Source organism: Nycticebus coucang, chromosome 10, assembly GCF_027406575.1.
Source record: "Nycticebus coucang isolate mNycCou1 chromosome 10, mNycCou1.pri, whole genome shotgun sequence".
In the NCBI taxonomy this organism is placed as follows: domain Eukaryota; kingdom Metazoa; phylum Chordata; class Mammalia; order Primates; family Lorisidae; genus Nycticebus; species Nycticebus coucang.
Window position 1 is genome coordinate 30,287,701 of NC_069789.1, and position 22,250 is coordinate 30,309,950.

The window sequence follows — 22,250 nt, forward strand, 5'->3', positions numbered from 1 at the left end:
ACTCTAGTCATTGTTCAAGTCTCTTTGAGAATCATGTTCTTTTTTTTGTTTTTGGCCGGGGCTGGGTTTGAACCCATCACCTCCGGCATGTGGGACTGGCACCCTACTCCTTGAGCCACAGGCGCCACCCAAGAATCATGTTCTTTAGGAGACCTTCCCTGATGCCTTCCCCACGTGAGCTGTCTTCAGAGATATGTCCTTGTTTATCCAGCACTTTCAGTCTTCCACAGCTATGACACTTGTCACCGTCTCTGTAACTCTATTATTGTAGTTGTTAGTATCACTAATTTCATTTTTAGATTCTTACAGCAGCTGGATTTCACTCTTCCCAAACTTGAATCTTATAGTAGGCCTTCAAGAAATGTGTATGGAATCTTGCTGTATTTTACAAACATAGTAGCTCGAGCCAAGAAAAGGCTAAACTAGTTCTTTTAAGCCATACAGGTAATTAGTAGTTGAACTGAGACCAAAACGTTCAGTCCTGTTTTTCTGACCGCCAGGGCTAAGCTGGTTACTCTGCGTGTGTGTCTGTGTTTGTGTATGTCCACTAATATCACCACCAACCCCTGGCTATTTGCGTTTAAAATTGTTGTAAAAAAAATATAATTGTTGTATTCAGAGACCCATAAAATAATCCATATTCTTTTGGTATCCTTCTTTTGAGCCCCTGGGTTGTTTCAGGGTCATTTTTGTTCCCGAAGAGAGAGGACTACTGGAATTGCATCCTTCCAATTATTCAGACATTCTGACTAGATTAATTTTGAAGCTTCGAACCCCTCCCTAACTTAAGAGGGGATAACTTTCATCCATTTCCTTTTTCCAGGTGCGGAGGTGAAGGCAGCCTTATCCAGCAAATTTAATTCAATATGGGGCCTCCAGCTGGGAGAGCCCAATTCTGGCTTCTGCCAATTGCCGCATTATCAACGCAAGACGGCGCTGTGTCCTCACTGGCTGTTTAACCACCACGTCCAGCACTGGAAAGGCCCAGTTCACGGGATGGTGGATGGAGCCCAAGATCTCCCCTTCCTAGGAGCAGCACAGCATTTCTTTCCATTTTCCGTGTGTATATGAAAGAGAGAAAGAGAGAGAGAGCGAGAGATAGATAGATAGATAGATAGATCCCATTTTAACCAGTGAGGACACCTGCCCGACAATGCAGCCGGGTACACACGTCCAGCAATCAGTGTTTCCCTGTCGAAGCTCCCATTTCATCTGTTTGAGGAGAACGAGGTGTCCATCCCCCCTCTGCCTCCCCCCTCTACTTTTTTCGCCCTGATTTTCCATTCCTTATTCGTGATGTTTTTTGCTGGGGGTGGTGGGGGGTGGGGTGCAGAGACTAGGGCGGGAAGGGGCTGGCCAGGAGGGGCGTCGGAACGCCGTCGCCGAGTGTCACGTTGCGCTCCCCGCGCTCCGCCGGGGTGTGCGAGCGCGGCCCGGCGCGCGGGGACGCGGGAGGGCGGGATTCTCCGCCAGCCGCCTGAGCTCCGCGCGGAGCCGGGAGCCCAGAGCCGCCGGCCGCCTGCCCCACGTGAGCTGGGCGCCAGCCCGGGCAGCTGCAGTCCGGCTCCCGGAGATCGCGCCCAGCCATGGAGCCTTCGCACAAGGACCCCGAGACGGCGGCGGCGGCGGCGGTGGCAGCGGCGGACCCCCGGGGGGCGTCCTCGTCCAGCGGGGTAGTGGTGCAGGTCCGCGAGAAGAAGGGCCCTTTGCGTGCCGCCATCCCCTACATGCCCTTCCCGGTGGCAGTCATCTGCCTCTTCCTCAACACTTTCGTGCCGGGATTGGGTAAGACGTGGCGCCCCCGACCCCAGAGACCCAGGACAGCGGCTGGAGGGTGGGGGAGGGGCTAGGCGCGGCCGGAGCCCTGCGGGCGGTGCCCACCCTGGGCCGGCGCTGCGCCCTAGCGCACCCAGCCCGGCTCCCCGCGCCCCCGGGCTGGGGGGCAGGAGCGCGTGGAGTGGGCGTGGGAGAGGAGGTGCCACGCGGGGGTTTGCGGCCAGGTGGCCGGGCCCCAAACAGCCGGAAACTTCGCGGAGAAGGTTGGCGTGGTTTGCGGCGGCTGGGATGGCCCCCAGCCCCCGGGGCAGGCTCCACTCCGGCAGCCCCGAGTTCTGCCCCTTTCTCCCGAGGGGACCCGGGCCGGGGCAGGGGAGAGCTGGAGCCGCGGTGGCGGGGACCGAACTCCCGAGCGTCGTCCGAGGAGTCAGCTGAGCTGGGGAGAGGGGTACAAGCCGGTTTTAGGAGACACCCTACATGTCCTCCACCCCCAGATTTCGGTTTGTGGGGAGTGGACCCTTTGAGGCGAGAATTCTTGGCCAGTCTTCGCTACCTCCCTCGGGGTGCCTGCGCCTCCGCCAGCACCCGTGCAGGGCGCCAGCGCGGGTGGGGATAATTTTATTAGTTTGAACGTATGTGGGTTTACATTGCATCTGGACAGAGATGACTCCGTTACTCCTTCCGATGATCCCTTCCGTTCCTGGTCAAGTGGAGAGCGCAATGCAATTCTGTGTCGGACTCGGGCTGCCTGTAGGGGCTCCGGTGTCCCAAATTTTAAAACAGAGGCACATCACAAGAGGTGGTGCCGAAGTGTGAGTGGAGATACAGAATGAGAAGATTTCCCGACCACTCCTCCCTTACCCCACATCCATGTCTCCGCCTGCGCGCCCTCCCCCCACCCCCCAGCGCCGGGCTCTGTCCGTGCGCGCGGAGCTGAGAGGTGTCCCCTCTTCCCTGCGGGCTGGAGAGGCGGGCATCCGGCGGGAGAGGGCGGCTGGAGAGGCGGGCACCCGGCGGGAGAAGGGGGCTGGAGAGGCGGGCACCCAGCGGGAGAGCGGGGCTGGAGAGGCGGGCACCCGGCGGGAGAAAGGCCGCCCCATGTCGCGAGCCACTTGCCGGCAGACAGCTTCAAGTTCCCAAGAGCAGAGGTCAGTTGAAGTGGTTTTTCTGTTTTACTTTGGCCTTTCTCACGGCCTCGCTCTTGGCCGGCTTAGCTGAGGACTCCGAAGCCGCGGTACCCAAGGCCACACCCACCGCCACGCCGGGCGTGGTCACTTTCCCCTGCAGTTTGCTTGTCTTTCTGCACCTGGGGGCTGCTGTGGCCTGGGCCGCCTCGGTCGAGCAGCAAAGTAGGTCTCTAGTTGGTATCTCGCTGCCCCGATCCTCCGGATCCTCTGGTAGTTATCCTCCCGCCCCCAGTTGGGGATTATCAGCCAGCTCTCTTTGCACATTTAGACACTGCAAGCAGGCAAGCTGATGCTAATTTAGTTGTGTCAGGAATTCCCACCTGCTAAAGGAAGAAGAGACTGCTGTCCATCTCTCTGGAGGATGTGAAGATCGTGAGCCAGAATGTTCCTTGATTCCATTTTTTTTAAAGTGGTGAAGTAAATGCCACCGTGTGATCTTTTGAGGAAACAAATGCATTTGGCGTCATGTGAGGGGCTGCACCAAGTTGCTGCTGTGAGAGGGAACCACCGGAGACAGCAGCTGCCTTCCCGCGCACCTGCGCGCGTCCTCCCAGGTCTCACCTCACTAGGAACTTTCCCCTCCCTTAGCTCTAGCGGCATTGGGCCAAGGGACACCATCCATCCGCTGACCTCTGACCTCCTGCTCTGGGGACTAGCTTTTCCATCTTCACATTTCCCTTTGTTAGATCAGGATCCTGTGAAATTTTTTTTTTTTTTTTAAAGACAAGGTCTTGCTCTGTCACCCATGCTGAAGTGGAGTGGTGCTGTTCTAGCTCACTGCAGCAGTAAGCTCCTGGGCTCAAATGATACTCCTGTTTCAGACCCCTGAGTAGCTGGGACTATGCCCATCTAATTTTCTGTTGTAGAGATGGGGGTCTTGCTAAGTTGCCTAGGGTGGTCTTGAATCCCTGGGCTCAAGCCATCCTCCCTTCTCAGCCTCCTAACAGTGCTAGGATTATAAGCAGGAGCGGCTGTGCCCAGCCCTATGGAATTCTTGTGTGAGCCATAGGTGTATAGATTTTTAAATTTTCAGCAACTTAATCTAGGTATTTTTCCATTTGTACAGTTTGTTGAGTGCCCAGGCCCTTGCTCCTCTCCACACAGAATGCAGGACTCCTGATGCTTGGTAAAGTTTCTCCTCTGTAAGTCAGGGACAACTACCTGTCTCTGAATTGCTGGGAGGATAAAATGTGATTACATAAACTCCACAGTCTGGTGTCTTGGAAGCTCTTTGGAGATAGTGAGTTCTTCTTGCTTTTCTGCAGAACTGAGCACTGGTCCTTTCTCTGTATGGGGGTCATGGTAGTGGTGGTAGCGCTGCCCTCTGGGATCACTCAGGAGTAAGGACCTCGGAGTACTTCTGATCTCTCTGCTCCCCTCTGCACCTGCCATGGAGTCCTGGATAACAAAGCAGTCCAGGAAGACCTTGCAGGTGTTTTTTTGCCACCTTCCCCCCAAGAGTAGTTTGAATGGCCCTAGCTCTTGGAATCTACCCCACTTCCCGTGGCTTGGATCCACTTCTGCAAGCCTTCTGACTTATCTGAAGCTCCTGTGACAACTGAATATGCATGTCTGGTTCTGTCCTTTGATGAAATGTAGCTTCTTTTAATACATTCATTTGACCAACTTAGGCACCCACAACATACTAGGCACTGGGATGTGAGGATGAATAAATCAGTCAAGATGACACAGACCATTAAGGAAAATTGATGGAAATTTTATTTGAATTTGATACGTGCTACGATGGCAGCAGGAACAGAGTGTTTTAGCAGCAATTAATTCTTCCTGGGGGAGTGTTGGGGGCTTCAGAGAAAGCCCCCAACACTGGAGCCCAACATCTCCTCAACCAAGTGTTGGGGGCTTCCTTCCTTCCAGAAGGAAGTTAGATCCTGGAGACAAAATTCATCATGTTACATAAAATAACTAAGAAAATGCCATGAAGGCTACATTGAACAGTTTGATGAAAATAATAATAAAAAAAAATTCATCATGTGCCCAAGCCTTTAACTTGTTACACTCCCACTTTCTGGAAGCTGCACAGACCACTGGACCAAAGATCTGTTTTCTTTTCTGGAAACTTCCTTCCCTGTAAGTCCTCTTCTCATTTGCAAAATGGGTGAAGGAGCAGTCCTTGGGCTGAATGAAAGCTTTTTTTCCCCTCACTGATGTTGTTGTCTCAGGTCCACCCAGTTTTCAGGACCTGTCATGGAGAAACCCCATCCTTAAAATTCCCCTGTGCCTTCTCCATCCAAGCAACAGTTACCAGAATAACACTCATATCATAAGAGGGATGCTTTCTCTCCTGGAGAGTGGGTAGGAAGAAGTGATTTATGATCACTCTGATTCCTCATTGGAACAATGAAAATCTATTTTATAAAATGGACAATGGTAAGGATTCACCGCTATTGAGCATAATTCTATTAATAAAGGTCACTGCCAGGACCTTGAGGGTCTAACCAGTAAGTATACACATAATTAGACATGTAATGAAAGTTAATTGTTATGCCCTCAAATGGCCGCAGGGTTTGTCTGTTGGTTAAGGGTATATTTATACTTTAATAGTGAAAAATATCTATCTTGATTTGGTGAATTGAAAGTGTTGATAACGCAGATAATGACAGGGAAAGTGGGAGGGAGGACTGCTACCATTGACTGTTAACCACTCCATCAGACTAATAGCCATTAATCTACTGTTGAATATTTCATAAACATTTAATCTATCCCTAATACACTACCTGCTCTGTGACATGGCTAAAGTTTTGCTTCTCCAGTAAGAGTGTCACAGGCTGGCTCAGATCCTTGTCTCACTCTTGCCTCTAGGTCTAAGGCTCAAATTGATTATTACTCATACCCTACCCTGTGGCATCTTTTTTTTTTTTTTTTTTTGAGGCAGAGTCTCACTTGGTCACCCTTGCTGTGGTGTCACAGCTAACAGGAACCTCAAACTCGTGGGCTCCAGTGATTCTCTTGCCTCAGCCTCCCCAGTAGCTGGGATTACAGGCATCTGCCACAACACCCACCTATTAGAGACAAGGTGGGTGGCTCAGGCAGGTCTTGAACCCATGAACTCAGGCAATCCACTCTCCTCGGCCTCCTGAGTGCTGGGATTACAGGCATGAGCCACCATGCCTGGCCGTCTGTCATCTTTTGTACTGTTGACTTTTTGTTACTGTTTCAAGAGGCGCCTGTGGCTCAGTGAGTAAGGCGCCAACCCCATATACCAAGGGTGGCGGGTTCAAACCCAGCCCCTGCTGAACTGCAACCAAAAAATAGCCGGGCGTTGTGGCGGGCGCCTGTAGTCCCAGCTGCTCAGGAGGCTGAGGCAGGAGAATCGCGGAAGCCCAAGAGCTAGAGGTTGCTGTGAGTCCTGTGACATCATGGCACTCTACCGAAGGCGGTAAAGTGAGACTCTGTCTCTACAAAAAAAAAAAAAAAAAAAAAAAGAGTTTATTCTTTGTCTATCTAAATAGATCTTAAATTCCATGAGAGCAGCACCTATTTTAAATTTCCCTGGTAGGCCTATGGCTGCAAGGACCGAGGTAGTTTACATCCTACTCAGCCTTTTTAAGGAAGTTACTTGAGCAAAGTGAGGGAGTAAATTAAGAAAGAAGATATGAGATTCAGGAAACGATGGATCCTATTTGGGACAGCCATGAAAAGCAACCCCAAGATAACATTGTTCAGCAGACCTGGGGAGCTGGTAAGTCTTCATAGACTGGGAGGATGGAAGGCTCCAGGAAAGAGGCTTCTGAGGATGGCAGGAGAGGGGGACCATTCACAGAGTACAGAGTATTATTGGGACACTGCAAGAAATTAAGTTTAGAATAAAGAACAGAAAGCAGGCCAGAAAAACAGGTGATTTTACAGGTGTAGTAAAGACAAAAAGCTAAGCATTAAGATTCAAAAATGAAGCCAGCCATCCAATTAGATCAGAAGGTCAGCAAGCTTCAAAAAGAAGAATAGAAAGATTCTAAATAGTAAATGGAGTGAGAAAGAATTTGGAAGATATTAGGGATATGGTATAGAAGGCATATATTTCTTCTATCGACAAGAAAAAAAGGTAAACAGAAACTTTAGGAAAAACAAAAAAATGTCGTGTGAAAGACAGCCCAAACACGAAGCAATCCCAAATGTGGCCTGGTTTTGAGCGCGTGTGGAATGTAGGAAAGGCTCTGAGCATGTAGGGTCTGTGTGGTCGAACCAGTGCTGCAGGATAGAGGCTCACTGGCTCTTTGATGAAGATTATTTGTGTAGTCAGAGTATTGTAAATGCTGGTTTTCAGCTTCTAAAACTAACAACAGAGCAAAGAAGACTACTTAAGAATAGCTATAAAGAACCATGTAGATGTCTTCCACCTTGACAATACAAAATGAAAAGCATGGCTTGTAGAAGTTGGACAGTAGAATAGAGAAGTGGAATTAAGGTAGGTTAAATTATTATTTTTAATTATTCCCTGTCCTCAATGAAGGAGGATGGCACCCCCTGCCATCTGATGCCATGTGGCTTGCCCACCTCTTGTGGGAGAAGAATAAATACTTCCTACCAAGCCTATCAGGCTTGGCTGTGTATCTTGCTTTGGGCACCCAGATGTGAGTAGGAATGACACGTGTCAGGCCGAGCAGACACTGTAAGAGGCATTGTGAAGTTCTACCATTGTTGTTTTCCCTCGAATGAGAATGGCAGGTCTCAGATGGAGGCTGCTCTTACACCTGGTTGAAGGTGTGAATACCCTCCTCATATAAAGTGGGAAATCAAGGAATGCTGTGTATAGTTAACAGAGTAGGAAACACAGACTACCAAATTGGCCAGTAACAGAACTGAAGTACTAACATGTTGGGATGATGGATAGTAGTGATCTGCTGGTATAATGCTGGGACAAGAGAAGTGAGATGAAGGGTGACGGAAGCCCGCTGCCTTTCATGTCTGATAGCAGGAAGTTGATGAATAATGTCTGAAATTGGTAAAACATGAAAAAGCAAATAAGCATACTCTTTGGAGACTGGAAGAACCTCAGAATTCCTACTCTTTCTGGCATCATCAGTTTTTCTCTTGTCTACTGGTTCATTCCCAGCAGCACACATACATGCCAAAATTCTCTCCTGTCTTCTTAAAATAGCCTCTCCTGATCCTACATCCCCTCTGGCCATCGTCCACTTCTTTGCTCCTCTATACAGCAAAATTCCTTGAAAGAGTTGTCTGTATTTGTCTCCAATTCCTCTTTTCTTGTTTTTTTGTGAACTCACTTCGGTCACGTTTTTACCTCCATCACTCACTCATCAGGGTCACCAATCTCCTCCTGTCGCTGAATCCGGTGGTCAGTTCTCTGTCCTCCTCTCCCTGGACCTCTCAGTAGCGTTGGACACTCCCTCCTCCTTGAAATGCTTTCTTTACTTGCCTCTGGACCACCTTTCTGTCCTGCTGGTCTTTTTACTTTTCAGTTCCCTCTCTTTCTTTTGCTCCACCTGGAAACCTCTGAACTTGGGAGTTCCCAGGGCACTGGATCTCCTTTCTGCCTATGGACACTCCCTTGATGACCTTGCCCCATCTCTGGGCTTTACATTGCACCCTTACGACAATGACTTCCAACTTCAGATCCCCAGCTTAGACCTCCGCCCTGAACTCCAGAGTCTTGTATCTAGCTACCTACTCAGTGTTTCCACTTTGGAACCAAAAGCTACCCCAGGATTAACCCTTTCCAATGCAGTTTTTCTGCCACCAGCATACTCTCCAGCTCTTCTTTATTTTGGGTAGGAAAGAGGTTGGTGGTTTACTTCATATTGCCCTGTAGTTTTAAAGGAGAAAAATATAAGTATGAATTCATCTGATGATTTTATTATCTATTTTAGGTTACATAAAATAATTCAAGTGTTGTTTATTTTTGTCTGACATAGGATTGGAAAGGGTTGACTTATCCCAAACCAAACTTATGGTCTTCTTCCCTAAACCAGTTTCTCCTTCATCCTTCCAGTTGCTCAGGCCAAAAACTGGGACTCATCCTTGACTTCTCTTCTTCTCATGCCCCACATCCAGTCCGTCAGGAAGCACCCTTGGCTCTGCTTCCCAGATCTATGCAGCATCGGAACACTTGTTACCACTTTCTGGTTCAAGACCCCACTTTCTGAATTCTTGCAGTAGCTTCTTAAATGGTCTGCTTGCCTTTGCTGATGTCCTATGCCATCTGTCCTCAGCATGGCAACCAGAGCAACCCTTTTAAAATACAAGTGAGTCAGATCATGTCACTTCTGAGCTTAAAACCAAAAGCTCAAGCCCTTATTATGGACTATAAGGCCCTAAGCCAGACCTTTCTAGTAGAAATATGATATGAGTCACATATGGAATGTAAAGTGCTCTAGCACATAACTATCTTATTATAAAAAGCAAAAAGGAGTAGGTGAAATAAGGCTTAATATTATATTTCATTTTACTCAATATTTAAAGTATTATCATTTCATTGTATAATCAATATAAAAATTGATGAGATATTTTATATTCTTTTTTGTGTACTAAATTTTCAAAAAACTTGGTGCATACTTTATTTTATTTTAATTTTTTTATTAAGTCTTTTGTACATAGATCATAAATACATTTATGCCATTTTCAGTGTGTTATTTGTACAAATTGGAGTGCTTACATCATATTAATCAACATAGCTTTCACCTCATTTACCCAATTGTAGCATTAGGACATTTGTGTTCTACACATGATAGATCCAACTTATACTTGCAATGTGGTCCACAGTTGTGGTCCCCCTACTATCTCCTACTATCCCTCCCACCCCCTCCCCTTCCCTCTCTCTCCCCTTCCCTCTTTCATATTTTATTATTATTATTATTATTATTTATTGAGACAGAGTCTTACTCTGTTGCCCCAGGCTAGAGTGCTGTTGTGTCAGCCTAGCTCTCAGGGACCTCAAACTAGTGAGTTCAAGTGATCCTCCTGCTTCAGCCTCCTGAGTAGCTAGGACTACAGGTGCCTGCCACAACACCTGGCTAGTTTTTCTATTTTTAGTAGAGATGGGATCTTGCTCTTGCTCAGGCTGGTCTTGAACTCCTGAGCTCAAGTGGTCCTCTGCCTTAGCCTTCCAGAGTGCTAGGATTATAGGCACAACCCACCCCACCTGGCCTGGTGTGTGTTTTATGCTTAAAGCACTCTATACTTGCATAATTTGGACCTACCTCATTTCAAATGTAATTTCAAGTTGATATATATAAAACACCGGCATTTCTTCTGAGACATGGCAAAGAACCCAGCTGCTCTAAGTGGTCAGTAAACAGATAAATTCAGAGGGAGTCTGTGTTGCAATAGAGTGTAGACAGTGTGTTAAGCCAAGGTACACTGGCTTCTGAGCACCTTCTGCAGCATTTCATTCTCCAGATATGCACTGTGTTACTACATGCCAGGTTTGTGCTCAGAACTGGAGTCAAAGAAAACATAGTCCCTGCCTTTAAGAAGCTGACAGTCTCACAAGAAGGTAGACTCTAATAAATGCAAACACTGTGTGTGCTTAATGGAGGAAAGGATTAGCTGCTGGGGCCCAGCTCATCCAGCACACAGCAGTGGGGGAAGGCTTCTCTGGCAAACTTGGAAACTTGGGAAATGAGCACCAGGCTGAACAGAATGGCCTGGTGAGTCTCAACCAAATAACATTCCCAGTTCTACATCAGCTTTCTGATGCCACAAAGCATTGTGGAAAGGGAGGCAAACGAGGAGTCAAGAGGCTCCAGACCTAACTCTTGTCCCTCGCTGGCATGGAACCTTGAGCAGGTCACTAAGCCTCTCTGAACCTCAGTTTCGCCATCTATAAAATGGAAAAAATAATCCCTGTTTGGGCACCTCACCAGGTCATTATGCTCTGTTGACTGTGAAATACTCTATGATCAGAAGGGTTATTGTTATTGATTAATAGTGAAATCTCCTGTGCTTTTTTAAAATTGTAAATTGACAATTTGTAATTATATAAATTTGTGAGGCACACAGTGATGCTATAATTTATGAATACAATGTGGAATAATTAAATCAAACTAGTTGATGTTTAGCAAATATTTAACACTTTTGGTGGTGAGAACATTTGAAATTTACTCCCTTAGCAATTTTGAAAGGTACACTGTTATTACTATTATTAACTAGAGTCACCACATGGTGCAATAGAACTCAAATAAAGAAAAAATGGTATTTCTCCTGAGATTTTATATCCTTTGATTATGATCTCCCTGTTCCTCAAGTCCCCAGCCTCTATAACCCCCCTTCTATTCTGTTTCTATGACTGATTCTTTTAGATCTCACTTATAAGATCATGCAGTATTTACCTTTCTATGTCTGACTTATTTCATTTACCATAATCTTTTACAATTCCATCCATGTTGTTATAAATGACAGATTTTTCCTTCTTTTTTGATTCTGAATAGGATTCCACTGTGTATGTGTACCACAATGTCTTTATCCATTCATCGATGGACACTTAAGTTGATTCCAAAGCCTGACTATTGTGGATAATGCTTCAATGAATAAGGGGGTGCAACAATCTCTTCTACAAATTAATTTGAAATCTTTTGGGTAAATACCAAGAAATAGGATTGCCAGATCATATGTAATTCTATTTGTAGCTCTTTGAGGAACCCTCATACTATTTTCTATAATGGCTGTACTAATTTACCTCCCCCCAACAGTGTAGAAGGGTTCCCCTTTCTCTATGTCCTTGCCAACTTGTTATCCTTCACTTTTTTTTTAGTAAAAACCATTCTGAAGGGGCCAAGAAAAAAAATTACAGGCCAATATCCTTGATGAACATAGATGCAAAAATTCTCAACAAAATACCAGTGAACCAAATTCAACAGCACATTAAAAGCATTAAAAGAATCATTCACCATCATTAAGTAGGATTTATTTCTGGAATACAAGAATGGTATAATATATGCAAATCAATAAATGTCATATATAACATTAGCAGAATGAAAGACAAAAACAATACGATCATCTCATTAGATGCGGAAAAAGCATTGACAAAATTCAACATCCTTTCACGATAACTCTTACCAAATTAGGTATAGAAAGACTGTACCTAACACAATAAGGGCCACATATGGGAAGCCCACAGCTAACATTATGCTCAATGGTGAAAAATTAAAAGCTTTTTCTCTAAGATCTGAGGATGTCCACTCCGAGCACTTCTATTCCACATAATATTGGAATTCCTTGCCAGAGCAATTAGGCAAGAGAAAAAAAAAAGGCATCCAAATAGGAAAGGTAGAAGTAAAATTGTTACTGCTGTTAACATGATCTTATATACAGAAAATCTTAAAGAGTCCTTCAAGAAACCATTAGAACTAATAAATGAATACCGTAAGGTGCAGGATACAAAATCAGCATGCAGAAATCAGCAAAATCCCCTTTGATGCTTGGCGCCCGTAGCACAGTGGTTATGGGGCCAGCCACATACACCAAGGCTGGCGGGTTCGAACCCAGCCTGCGCCAGCTAAACAACAATGACAACTGCAACAACAACAACAAAATAGCTGGGTGTTGTGGTGGGCGCCTGTAGTCCCAGCTACTTGGAGGCTGAGGCAAGAGAATCACTTAAACCAAATAGTTTGAGGTTGCTGTGAGCTATGATGCCACTGCACTGTACCGAGGGTGACCTAGTGAGACTCTGTCTCAAAAAAAAAAAATCTCCCATGTCTCCAAGAGAATTTCTGGAATATTTCTCAGAATGATGCCCAGGGTAGGACAGGGTGACCAACAAGCATGTCTACCTTGTTTAGCATCCTGGTCTCATGCAGCTCACAGAGCTGAGACCTGGGAATTCCCTCTGGATACCTGACCCACACCTGACATGTTGGGATGAGGGAGAAAAGCACAGTTCTCTAGGGCTTGGTTCAATACACCAAGTACAAGCTTTCTCCACTACACTCCCAACTCTGGGCCTATGCAAGAGATGTGCCTCTGATGCTAACTTCACAGTTTGGTAAAAGGCTGTGGAAAAATTACAGTGGTAAATGAGTGTGTGTGTGCACACGCACACACACGTCCTCTACCTATAGTTCTTTTACTATAAAAATCAGAGGATCATTCCTAGGTCTGTGTTTGAAAATCCCAGTGTTCATGTATTTTTTTTTTTTTTTGAGACAGAGTCTCACTTTGTCATCCTTGGGTAGAGTGTGGTGGCGTCATAGCTCACAGCAACCTCAAATTCTTGGGCTCAAGTGATCCTCTTGCCTCAGCCTCCCAAGTAGCTGGGACTACAGGCGCCCACCACAACACCTGGTTGTTTTTAGAGATGGGGTCTCACTCTTGCTCAGGCTGGTCTTGAACTCATGAGCTTACTCCACCCACCTCGGCCTCCTCCAGTGCTGGGATTATAGATGTGAACCACCGCTAGGCTCAGCGTTGATATATCCTTGAGGTGCACACTTCTTGATGGTTTATACCTTTGAAGCTCCATAATCTGGGGCAAGGTAGGGTGGCAGGTGTGTGTTCAGCATGGGACCTTCCCAGTGAGAATTGTGTGCTGGGTCTGGTGGCCAAGGCCGAGTACATCTCTTCTAAGCCATGTTAGCCAGGAATGACATTGCTAGGGGAAAGTCAAAGCAATGCTAAGGAGACAGTATCTTCCTAATCAAAGGCAGAACATGGGGATTAATAATGTGCTTATTTTATGAGGGGCCTTAAATTACCTTGGAGAGGTACCTTTTCTTAAATAAAATGATATGAGGCTAGGGCTGTCCTTGAATCTGGAGTGTTCCAGGGGCTATGACCTGGGTCCCCTGTTGAGGCTTTTTTCTTCATTGACTGAGAAGCTTGACTCCCAGATTATGAATAATTTGCTGTTTGGGGAGAAGAGCCTATCAGGAAACCTCGACAAAGAAAATGGTCCAACTTTCTTAGGGCCAAGGGCTGCTTCCACCCCTTCAGTTTAGGGGGAAGGAGGACCCAAAATAAGTAAATAAATACCATGTCCAAGGCTCTTATCCACAATCTCACCATCAGTTACCTGGGCTCTGGGCCATTCCTGTGCTGTGCTTGTGCTGGAGGGTTAATTAGAATTTGTCCACTTAAATGAATGCACCAGTGTTAGTAAAGTCCTGGTTACTGTGGAGGAGAACTGCACAGCTGTGGGCAGGACCTCTCAGGGACCATGGCAGAGCCTCTAACAGCCTGTTCTTCTCATTGCCCCAGCCTTTCCCCCTTGGTGCAGCTTCATTGAGACACATTTATGTACTACAAAAGTCACTATTTCACAGTGTACAAGTCAGTGGCTTTAGTAAACCCAACACCTTTTACCCCTTCCCCAGCCCTGTCTTCCAACCTCCTCATCTGACCATGTTCAGAATCTCAGAAGCTTAACATGACAATAACACCTTAACTCAGATGCTGCTGAGGAAAGGTGATTTGGAATCATTTCATCCTGCCAGTCACTGCAGGCATCTCAGAGGCGAGGCACGTCTGATTGCTCTAGTCTGGCAAGAGGCAAGCAGCCTGGAGACTATGGAACCTGGTTTGGGAGTTGTCATATTTTATTTTCTGTCTTGTTTTAAAAAGAAGCACCAGGGCGGCGCCTGTGGCTCAGTGAGTAGGGCGCCAGCCCCATATACCGAGGGTGGTGGGTTCAAACCCAGCCCCGGCCAAACTGCAACAAAAAAATAGCCGGGCGTTGTGGCGGGCGCCTGTAGTCCCAGCTGCTCGGGAGGCTGAGGCAAGAGAATCGCGTAAGCCCAAGAGTTAGAGGTTGCTGTGAGCCATGTGACGCCACGGCACTCTACCCGAGGGCGGTACAGTGAGACTCTGTCTCTACAAAAAAAAAAAAAAAAGAAGCACCAAGCAGAAAACTTTCTCAGTGAAAAGGGAATAGGACGGTGTCAGTTGAGCATGTGAAGTATGGAACATGTCCAAGGGGCAGAGAGGCTCTGACCCTCTCTGGGTGCAATGTTGCATTGGCCGAGCTGCAGAAGGGAGCCCTGAATCCCGTTCAGACAGAGATGGGTCTTTCTGCCAGCAGATTAAACATAGCCCTACTCACGTATCAGCTCTGATCATTGCACTTCTGCTCTGAAATCTTAAGTAGCTTCCTGTTGTCCATTGAACCAAGTTCAAATTCCACATTGGACCCACAAGGGTCCAGTAGCTTCCCCTACTCCTTCCCTTGGTTTATTTAGTCCTTTACTTAGGAGTGTTGTCACTCCTGCTGTAAGGCCTGCTGGTGCACACTCTGCCACCGTCACTGCCAAACTCCTACCCAGTCTTTAAGGCCCAACTCGAATGCCCTCCTCAGAAAGCACTTTCTTTCTTTCTTTTTTTTCTTCTTTAATTTTTTTTCTTTTCATTAAAGCAGTCGCGCCGAGAACTAGCCCTGTGCGGTTGGCGCGCTAAGACACGCACTGCCTGGATAACTAGCGCAGCTGACCGCGACGGCGCCTGCGCACCACGCCGCTCCGCGAGATTCGCTGCTGGGCAGGTTTTAACAGTGAAACCGAGGGCTGATGCCTGCGTGCGCGTGCGCGCGTGGGGCACTGTCTGCCCCAGGTCCGGGACTTTCCCCTGGGCGGAAGAACCAGGAAGCAGTGCCAGGTGTGTAGCTTCGGAACCAGGCCTTCTGCACGACCTCAGAAAGCCTTTCCTGACCTTTCCAGTAAGGTGGGCTCTTTCTTTCTCAGGGTGGTCAGGTCACTTAGGACATTTCTCTATTTCTGTTTCTTTTGTGATTGCCTCTTTCCTCTTAGTGGGAAATCATCTCCTTGAGGGTAGGGACTGGCTTTATTTATCTTCCACTTCCCATAGCATCTAGTGCTCTTCTAGCAGGTATTTGTCGAAGTGGGGAAGGGTATGCATACTAACCACTGGTTGGGAAGGTGGAACCAAGAGCAGGTCCTTGTTCCCCTTACCCAGGGACACAGGCTTTCATGTCATTGCTCAGCCTTCCTAGCTCTGAGTGAAGCAAGGGATAGAGTTCTCAGGTCTCTACACAGGATGGGGCAGATGCGTTGTGCCATAGCATGTGTGTCTCAGAGGAGTCCTTGGTGCCCTGATTGCTAGGGTAGATGGGCTGCCCTGTGGGGGACTTACTGGAGCAGTTATGATGTTACTGAGAAGAGCAGGGCCGGCCAGGCCCAGTGGCTCACACCTGTAATCCTAGCACCCTGGGAGGCTGAGGCAGGTGGATTGCTTAAGGTCAGGAGTTTGAGACCAGCCTGAGCAAGAGAGAGACCCCATTTCTACTAAAAGTAGAAAAACTGAGGCAAGAGAATCTCTTGAGTCCAAGAGTTTGAGGTCCTATGAGTTATGGTGCCATGGCATTCTCCTGAGGGCAACAGAGTAAGACTCTGTCTCAAAACATAAATCAATAAATAAATAAATAGTAAAAAAAAAAAAAGAGCAGGGCCACTATTCATAATTACCTTGTGTCCTGTCAGGTTGTATAACTAACTGTCAGAAGAATACCAAAGGGGTTCAATCTTATTAACCTTCTCAACAAAGATTGGTTTGGGCAATAACCATCAAATCTAAATCTAGGGGGAAAGTCATGAAAGCTTAAAGGAGACTAAGAACATGACAACTTTATGCAAAGCATGAGCTTAGGTAGGCTCTTGTACTAGAGGAAAAAAGAATATCAGTGAGAACATTGCTGGACAATGGACAAAAATCAGAATATAAACTGTAGGTTAGAAAAAATATTGTACCAATATTAAGTTTCCTAAGTTTGATGCCTCCACTATGAATATATAAAAGAATATCCTTGTTGTTTGGAAACACACACTAACCGATTAAGGAATAAAGAGTACAATATAGACAGTTTATTTACAAAGGATTCAGAAAAAAATAAGAATGTGATTAAAAAGAGAAAATCGCAAGATAAATGTAGCACAATGTAGACAGCTGTTTGTATTACTCTTGCAACATTTCTGCCAGTTTGAAAGCATTTTAAAATAAAAAGTCAAATTATATGGCAAAAAGCCAAACATGGTCATAGAGTTTAGATGCAGCATTTGCACCTAAATCCTAACTACTGAACCTCAAGTAACTCATATCTTCTTTCTCATCACTTAAAGTCAGCTTACAGTCAGTCAGGGGCCACCTGGGGACTGTAGGAAGAAAGGCATAGCACCAATTAGCACTGATTTGCTAAGCCCAGGTCCCCAAAGGAGAAATTTTCTCAGGGACCCCTACCATTTAAGTCCCAAGGACTAGGACATGTTTCTCTGCTCTATCAGCATAGGCTTGAGTTTCCCAGGAGGCTGGGGTCAGTGCACATGATCCAGTTCCCTTCAGTGACCTATTGGGCCTAAAAAAGGCGGCATTTGAAGCATTCCTTTGGGACTGATCAGGAACTGAATGCTTTGGCCAGAGCAGATCCCAGTGCTGCAGAGCTATTTTGGAGAAGTCTTTATTTTCTTGGTTATTCCTCTTTTTTCTTTTGTGGTGTTCGTTTATCCATTCTTTTTTTTTAAATTTTTAAATTTTTTTTTATTGTTACATCATAGCTGTGAACATTTGTGCAATCAAGGGCTACAATGTGCTGGTTTCATATACAATCTGAAATATTCTCATCAAACTGTTCAACGTAGACTTCATGGCATTTTCTTATTGTATGTAGACATTTGTATTCTGCATTTAGTAGGTTTCGCCTGTAACCATTCTAAGATGCACTGTAGGTGTGGCCCCATCCATTACCCTCCCTCCACCCTGAATTCGCCCCTCCCTTCCCCTCCCTGGCCCTTTCCCCATATTCTTGTGCTATAGTTGGGTTATAGCCTTCATATGAAAGCTATGAATTAGCTTCATAGTAGGGCTGAGTACATTGGATACTTTTTCTTCGATTCTTGAGATACTTTGCTAAGAAGAGTATGTTCCAGCGCCATCCATGTAAGCATGAAAGAGGTAAAGTCTCCATCTTTCTTTAAGGCTGCATAATATTCCATGGTATACATGTACCACAATTTGCTAGTCCATTCGTGGGTCGATGGGCACTTGGGCTTCTTCCATGACTTAGCAATTATGAATTGGGCTGCAATAAACATTCTGGTACAGATGTCTTTGCTATATTGTGATTTTTGGTCTTCTGGGTATAAACCTAGTAAAGGAATTATAGGATCGAATGGCAGGTCTATTTTTAGGTCTCTAAGTATTCTCCAAACATCCCTCCAGAAGGAACGTATTAGTGTGCATTCCCACCAGCAGTGTAGAAGTGTGCCCTTTTCTCCACATCCACGCCAACATCTCTGGTTTTGGGATTTTGTTATGTGGGCTACTCTTACTGGGGTTAGGTGATATCTCAAAGTAGTTTTGATTTGCATTTCTCTGATGATTAAGGATGATGAGCTTTTTTTCATGTGTCTGTAGATCATGCATCTGTCTTCTTTTTCTTTAGAGAAGTTTCTCTTCAAGTCCCTTGCCCACCCTGAGATGGGATCACTTGTTCTTTTCTTGCTAATACGTTTGAGTTCTTTGTGGATTCTGGTTATTAAACCTTTATTGGAGGTATAACCTGCAAATATTTTCTCCCATTCTGAGGGCTGTCTGCTTGCTTTACTTACTATGTTCTTGACTGTGCAGAAGCTTTTAGTTTGATCAGGTCCCAATAATGTATTTTTGATACTGCTTCAATTGCCTGGGAGTCCTCCTCATAAAATATTCACCCAGGCCAATTCTTTCAAGAGTTTTCCCTGCACTTTCTTCAAGTATTTTTATAGTTTCATGTATCAATTTAAATCTTTTATCCAGTGAGAGTCTATCTTAGTTAATGGTGAAAGGTGTGGGTCCAGTTTCAGTCTTTTACAGATCACCAGCCAGTTCACCCAGCACCATTTGTTAAATAGGGAATCTTTTCCCCACTGAATGTTTTTTTTTTAATTATTAAATCATAGCTGTGTACATTAATGTGATCATGGGGCACCATACACTGGTTTTATAGACCGTTTGACACATTCTCATCACCTGGTTAACATAACCTTCCTGGCATTTTCTTAGTTATTGTGTTAAGACGTTTACATTCTACATTTACTAAATTTCACATATACCCTTGTAAGATGCACCGCTGGTGTAATCCCACCAATCACACTCCCTCCGCCCACCTACCCCCTCCCTCCCCTCCTTTACACCCTTCCCCTATTCTTAGGTTATAACTGCGTTATAGCTTTCATGTGAAGGCCATAAATTAGTTTCATAGTAGGGCTGAGTACATTGGATACTTTTTCTTCCATTCTTGAGATACTTTACTAAGAAGACTATGTTCCAGCTCCATCCATGTAAACATGAAAGAGGTAAAGTCTCCATCTTTCTTTAAGGCTGCATAATATTCCATGGTGTACATATACCACAATTTATTAATCCATTCGTGGATTGATGGACACGTGGGCTTTTTCCATGACTTAGCAATTATGAATTGGGCTGCAATAAACATTCTGGTACAAATATCTTTGTTATGATGTGATTTTTGGTCTTCTGGGTATATGCCTAGTGGAAGAATTATAGGATTGAATGGCAGATCTATTTTTAGATCTCTAAGTGTTCTCCAAACATCTTTCCAAAAAGAATATATTAATTTGCATTCCCAACAGCAGTGTAGAAGTGTTTCCTTTTCTCCAATCCATGTCAACATCTCCGGTCTTGGGATTTTGTGATATGGGCTAATGTTACTGGAGTTAGATGATATCTCAAAGTAGTTTTGATTTGCATTTCTCTGATGATTAAAGATGATGAGCATTTTATCATATGTCTGTAGGCCGTGCGCCTATCTTCTTCAGAGAAGTTTCTCTTCAAGCCCCTGCCCAGTCTGCGATGGGATCACTTTTTCTTTTCTTACTTGTACGTTTGAGTTCTCTGTGGAATCTGGTTATTAAACCTTTGTCGGAGACATAACCTGCAAATATCTTCTCCCCTTCTGATGGCTGTTTGCTTGCTTTACTTACTGTGTTCTTGGCTGTGCAGAAGCTTTTTAGTTTGATCAGGTCCCAGTAGTGTATTTTTGGAGCTGCTGCAATTGCCCGGGGGCGGGGGGTCCTCCTCATAAAATACTCACCCTGACCGATTTCTTAAAGGGTTTTCCCTGCACTCTCTTCTAGTATTTTTATAGTTTCATGTCTTAAGTTTAAATATTTAATCCAGTGAGAGTCTATCTTAGTTAATGGTGAAAGGTGTGGGTCCAGTTTCAGTCTTCTGCAGGTTGCCAGCCTGTTCACCCAGCACCATTTGTTAAATAGGGAATCTTTTCCCCACTGAATGTTTTTAATTGGCTTGTCAAAGATCAAATAATGGTAAGTAGCTGGGTTCATCTCTTGGTTCTGTGTTCTGTTCCAGACATCTACTTCTCTGTTTTTGTGCCATGCTGTTGTGATCACTATTGATTTATAGTACAGTCTGAGGTCTGGTAGCGTGATTCCTCCTGCTTGTTTTTATGTCTGAGTAATGTCTTGGCTATTCGAGGTTTTCTCTGATTCCATATAAAATGAAGTATTATTTTTTCAAGATCTTTAAAATATGGCAATGGAGCTTTTATAGGAATTGCATTAAAATTATATATTGCTGGGCGGCGCCTGTGGCTCAGTCGGTAAGGCGCCGGCCCCATATACCGAGGGTGGCGGGTTCAAACCCGGCCCCGGCTGAACAGCAGACCAAAAAATAGCTGGGCGTTGTGGCGGGCACCTGTAGTCCCAGCTGCTCGGGAGGCTGAGGAAGGAGAATCGCTTCAGCCCAGGAGTTGGAGGTTGCTGTGAGCTGTGTAATGCCCTGGCACTCTACTGAGGGCGATAAAGTGAGACTCTGTCTCTACAAAAAAAAAAACAAAAAAATTATATATTGCTTTGTGTAGTATAGACATTTTAACGATGTTGATTCTTCCCAGCCATGAGCATGGTATGTTTTTCCATTTGTTAACATCTTCAGCAATTTCTTTTCTTAAAGTTTCATAGTTCTCTTTATAGAGATCTTTCACATCCTTTGTTAGATAAACTCCCAAATATTTCATCTTTTTTGGCACTACTGTGAAAGAAATAGAGTCCTTGACTGTTTTTTCAACTTGGCTATTGTTGGTGTATATAAAGGGTACAGACTTATGGGAGTTGATTTTGTAGCCTGAGACATTGCTACAGTCCTTGATCACTTCCAAAAGTTTTGTAGTAGAATCACTAGTGTTTTCCAGATATACAATCATGTAATCTGCGAAAAGTGAAAGTTTGATCTCTTCTGACCTTATGTGGATACCCTTGATCGCCTTTTCTTCCCTAGTTGCAATGGCTAAAACTTCCATTACAATGTTAAAGAGCAATGAAGACAATGGGCAACCTTGCCTGGTTCCTGATCTAAGTGAAAATGATTTCAATTTAATTCCATTCAATATGATATTGGCTGTGGGTTTGCTGTAGATGGCCTCTATTAGTTTAAGAAATGTCCCTTCTATACCCATTTTCTTAAGTGTTCTGATCATGAAGGGATGCTGGATATTTTCAAAAGCTTTTTCTGTATCAATTGAGAGAATCATATGGTCTTTGTTTTTTAATTTGTTTATGTGCTGAATTGCATTTATAGATTTATGTATATTGAACCAGCTTTGAGAGCCTGGGATAAATCCCACTTGGTTGTGGTGTATAATTTTTTTGATGTGTTGTTGGATTCTGTTTGTTAGGATCTTATTGAGTATTTTTGCATCAATATTCATTAGTGATATTGGTCTATAATTTTCTTGTTGGGTCTTTCCCTGGTTTAGGGATCAAGGTGATGTTTGCTTTGTAGAATGTTTTGGGTAGTATTCCTTCTTTTTCTATATTTTGGAAGAGGTTTAGTAATATAGGCCCTAGTTCTTCTTTAACGGTTTGGTAGAATTCTGCCGTAAAGCCATCTGGTCCTGGGCTTTTCTTTTTAGGGAGATTTTGTATAGTTGATGCTATTTCAGAACTTGATATAAGTCTGTTCAACATTTCCACTTCGTTCTGGCTAAGTCTTGGTAGGTGGCGTACTTCCAGGTATTGGTCGATTTCTTTCAGATTTTCATATTTCTGAGAATAAAGTTTCTTGTAATATTCATTAAGGATTTTTTGAATTTCTGAGGGGTCTGTTGTTATTTCATCATTACCATTTCTAATTGATGAAATTAGAGATTTTACACTTTTTTTTCCTGGTTAGGTTGGCCAAAGGTTTATCTATTTTATGGACCTTTTCAAAAAACCAAATTTTTGATTTATTGATCTGTTGTATAATTCTTTTGTTTTCAATTTCAGTTAATTCTGCTCTGGTTTTGGTTATTTCTTTTCTTCTGCTGGGTTTGGGGTTGGAATGTTCTTCCTTTTCCAGTTGCTTGAGATG

The 22,250-nt window shown here is 44.7% G+C and overlaps 1 protein-coding gene across 1 annotated transcript in view; it reads left to right on the forward strand.

Annotated features, from left to right (window-relative positions):
* Positions 1–1,404: 1,404 nt before the first annotated feature.
* STUM (stum, mechanosensory transduction mediator homolog) overlaps positions 1,405–22,250 on the forward strand; it is a 77,564-nt gene continuing 56,718 nt past the window's right edge. The window contains exon 1 of the mRNA XM_053607526.1: positions 1,405–1,785. Within this exon, the coding sequence (XP_053463501.1) occupies positions 1,587–1,785 (199 nt within the window). The 5' untranslated portion in view covers positions 1,405–1,586. The remainder of the gene's footprint in view (positions 1,786–22,250) is intronic.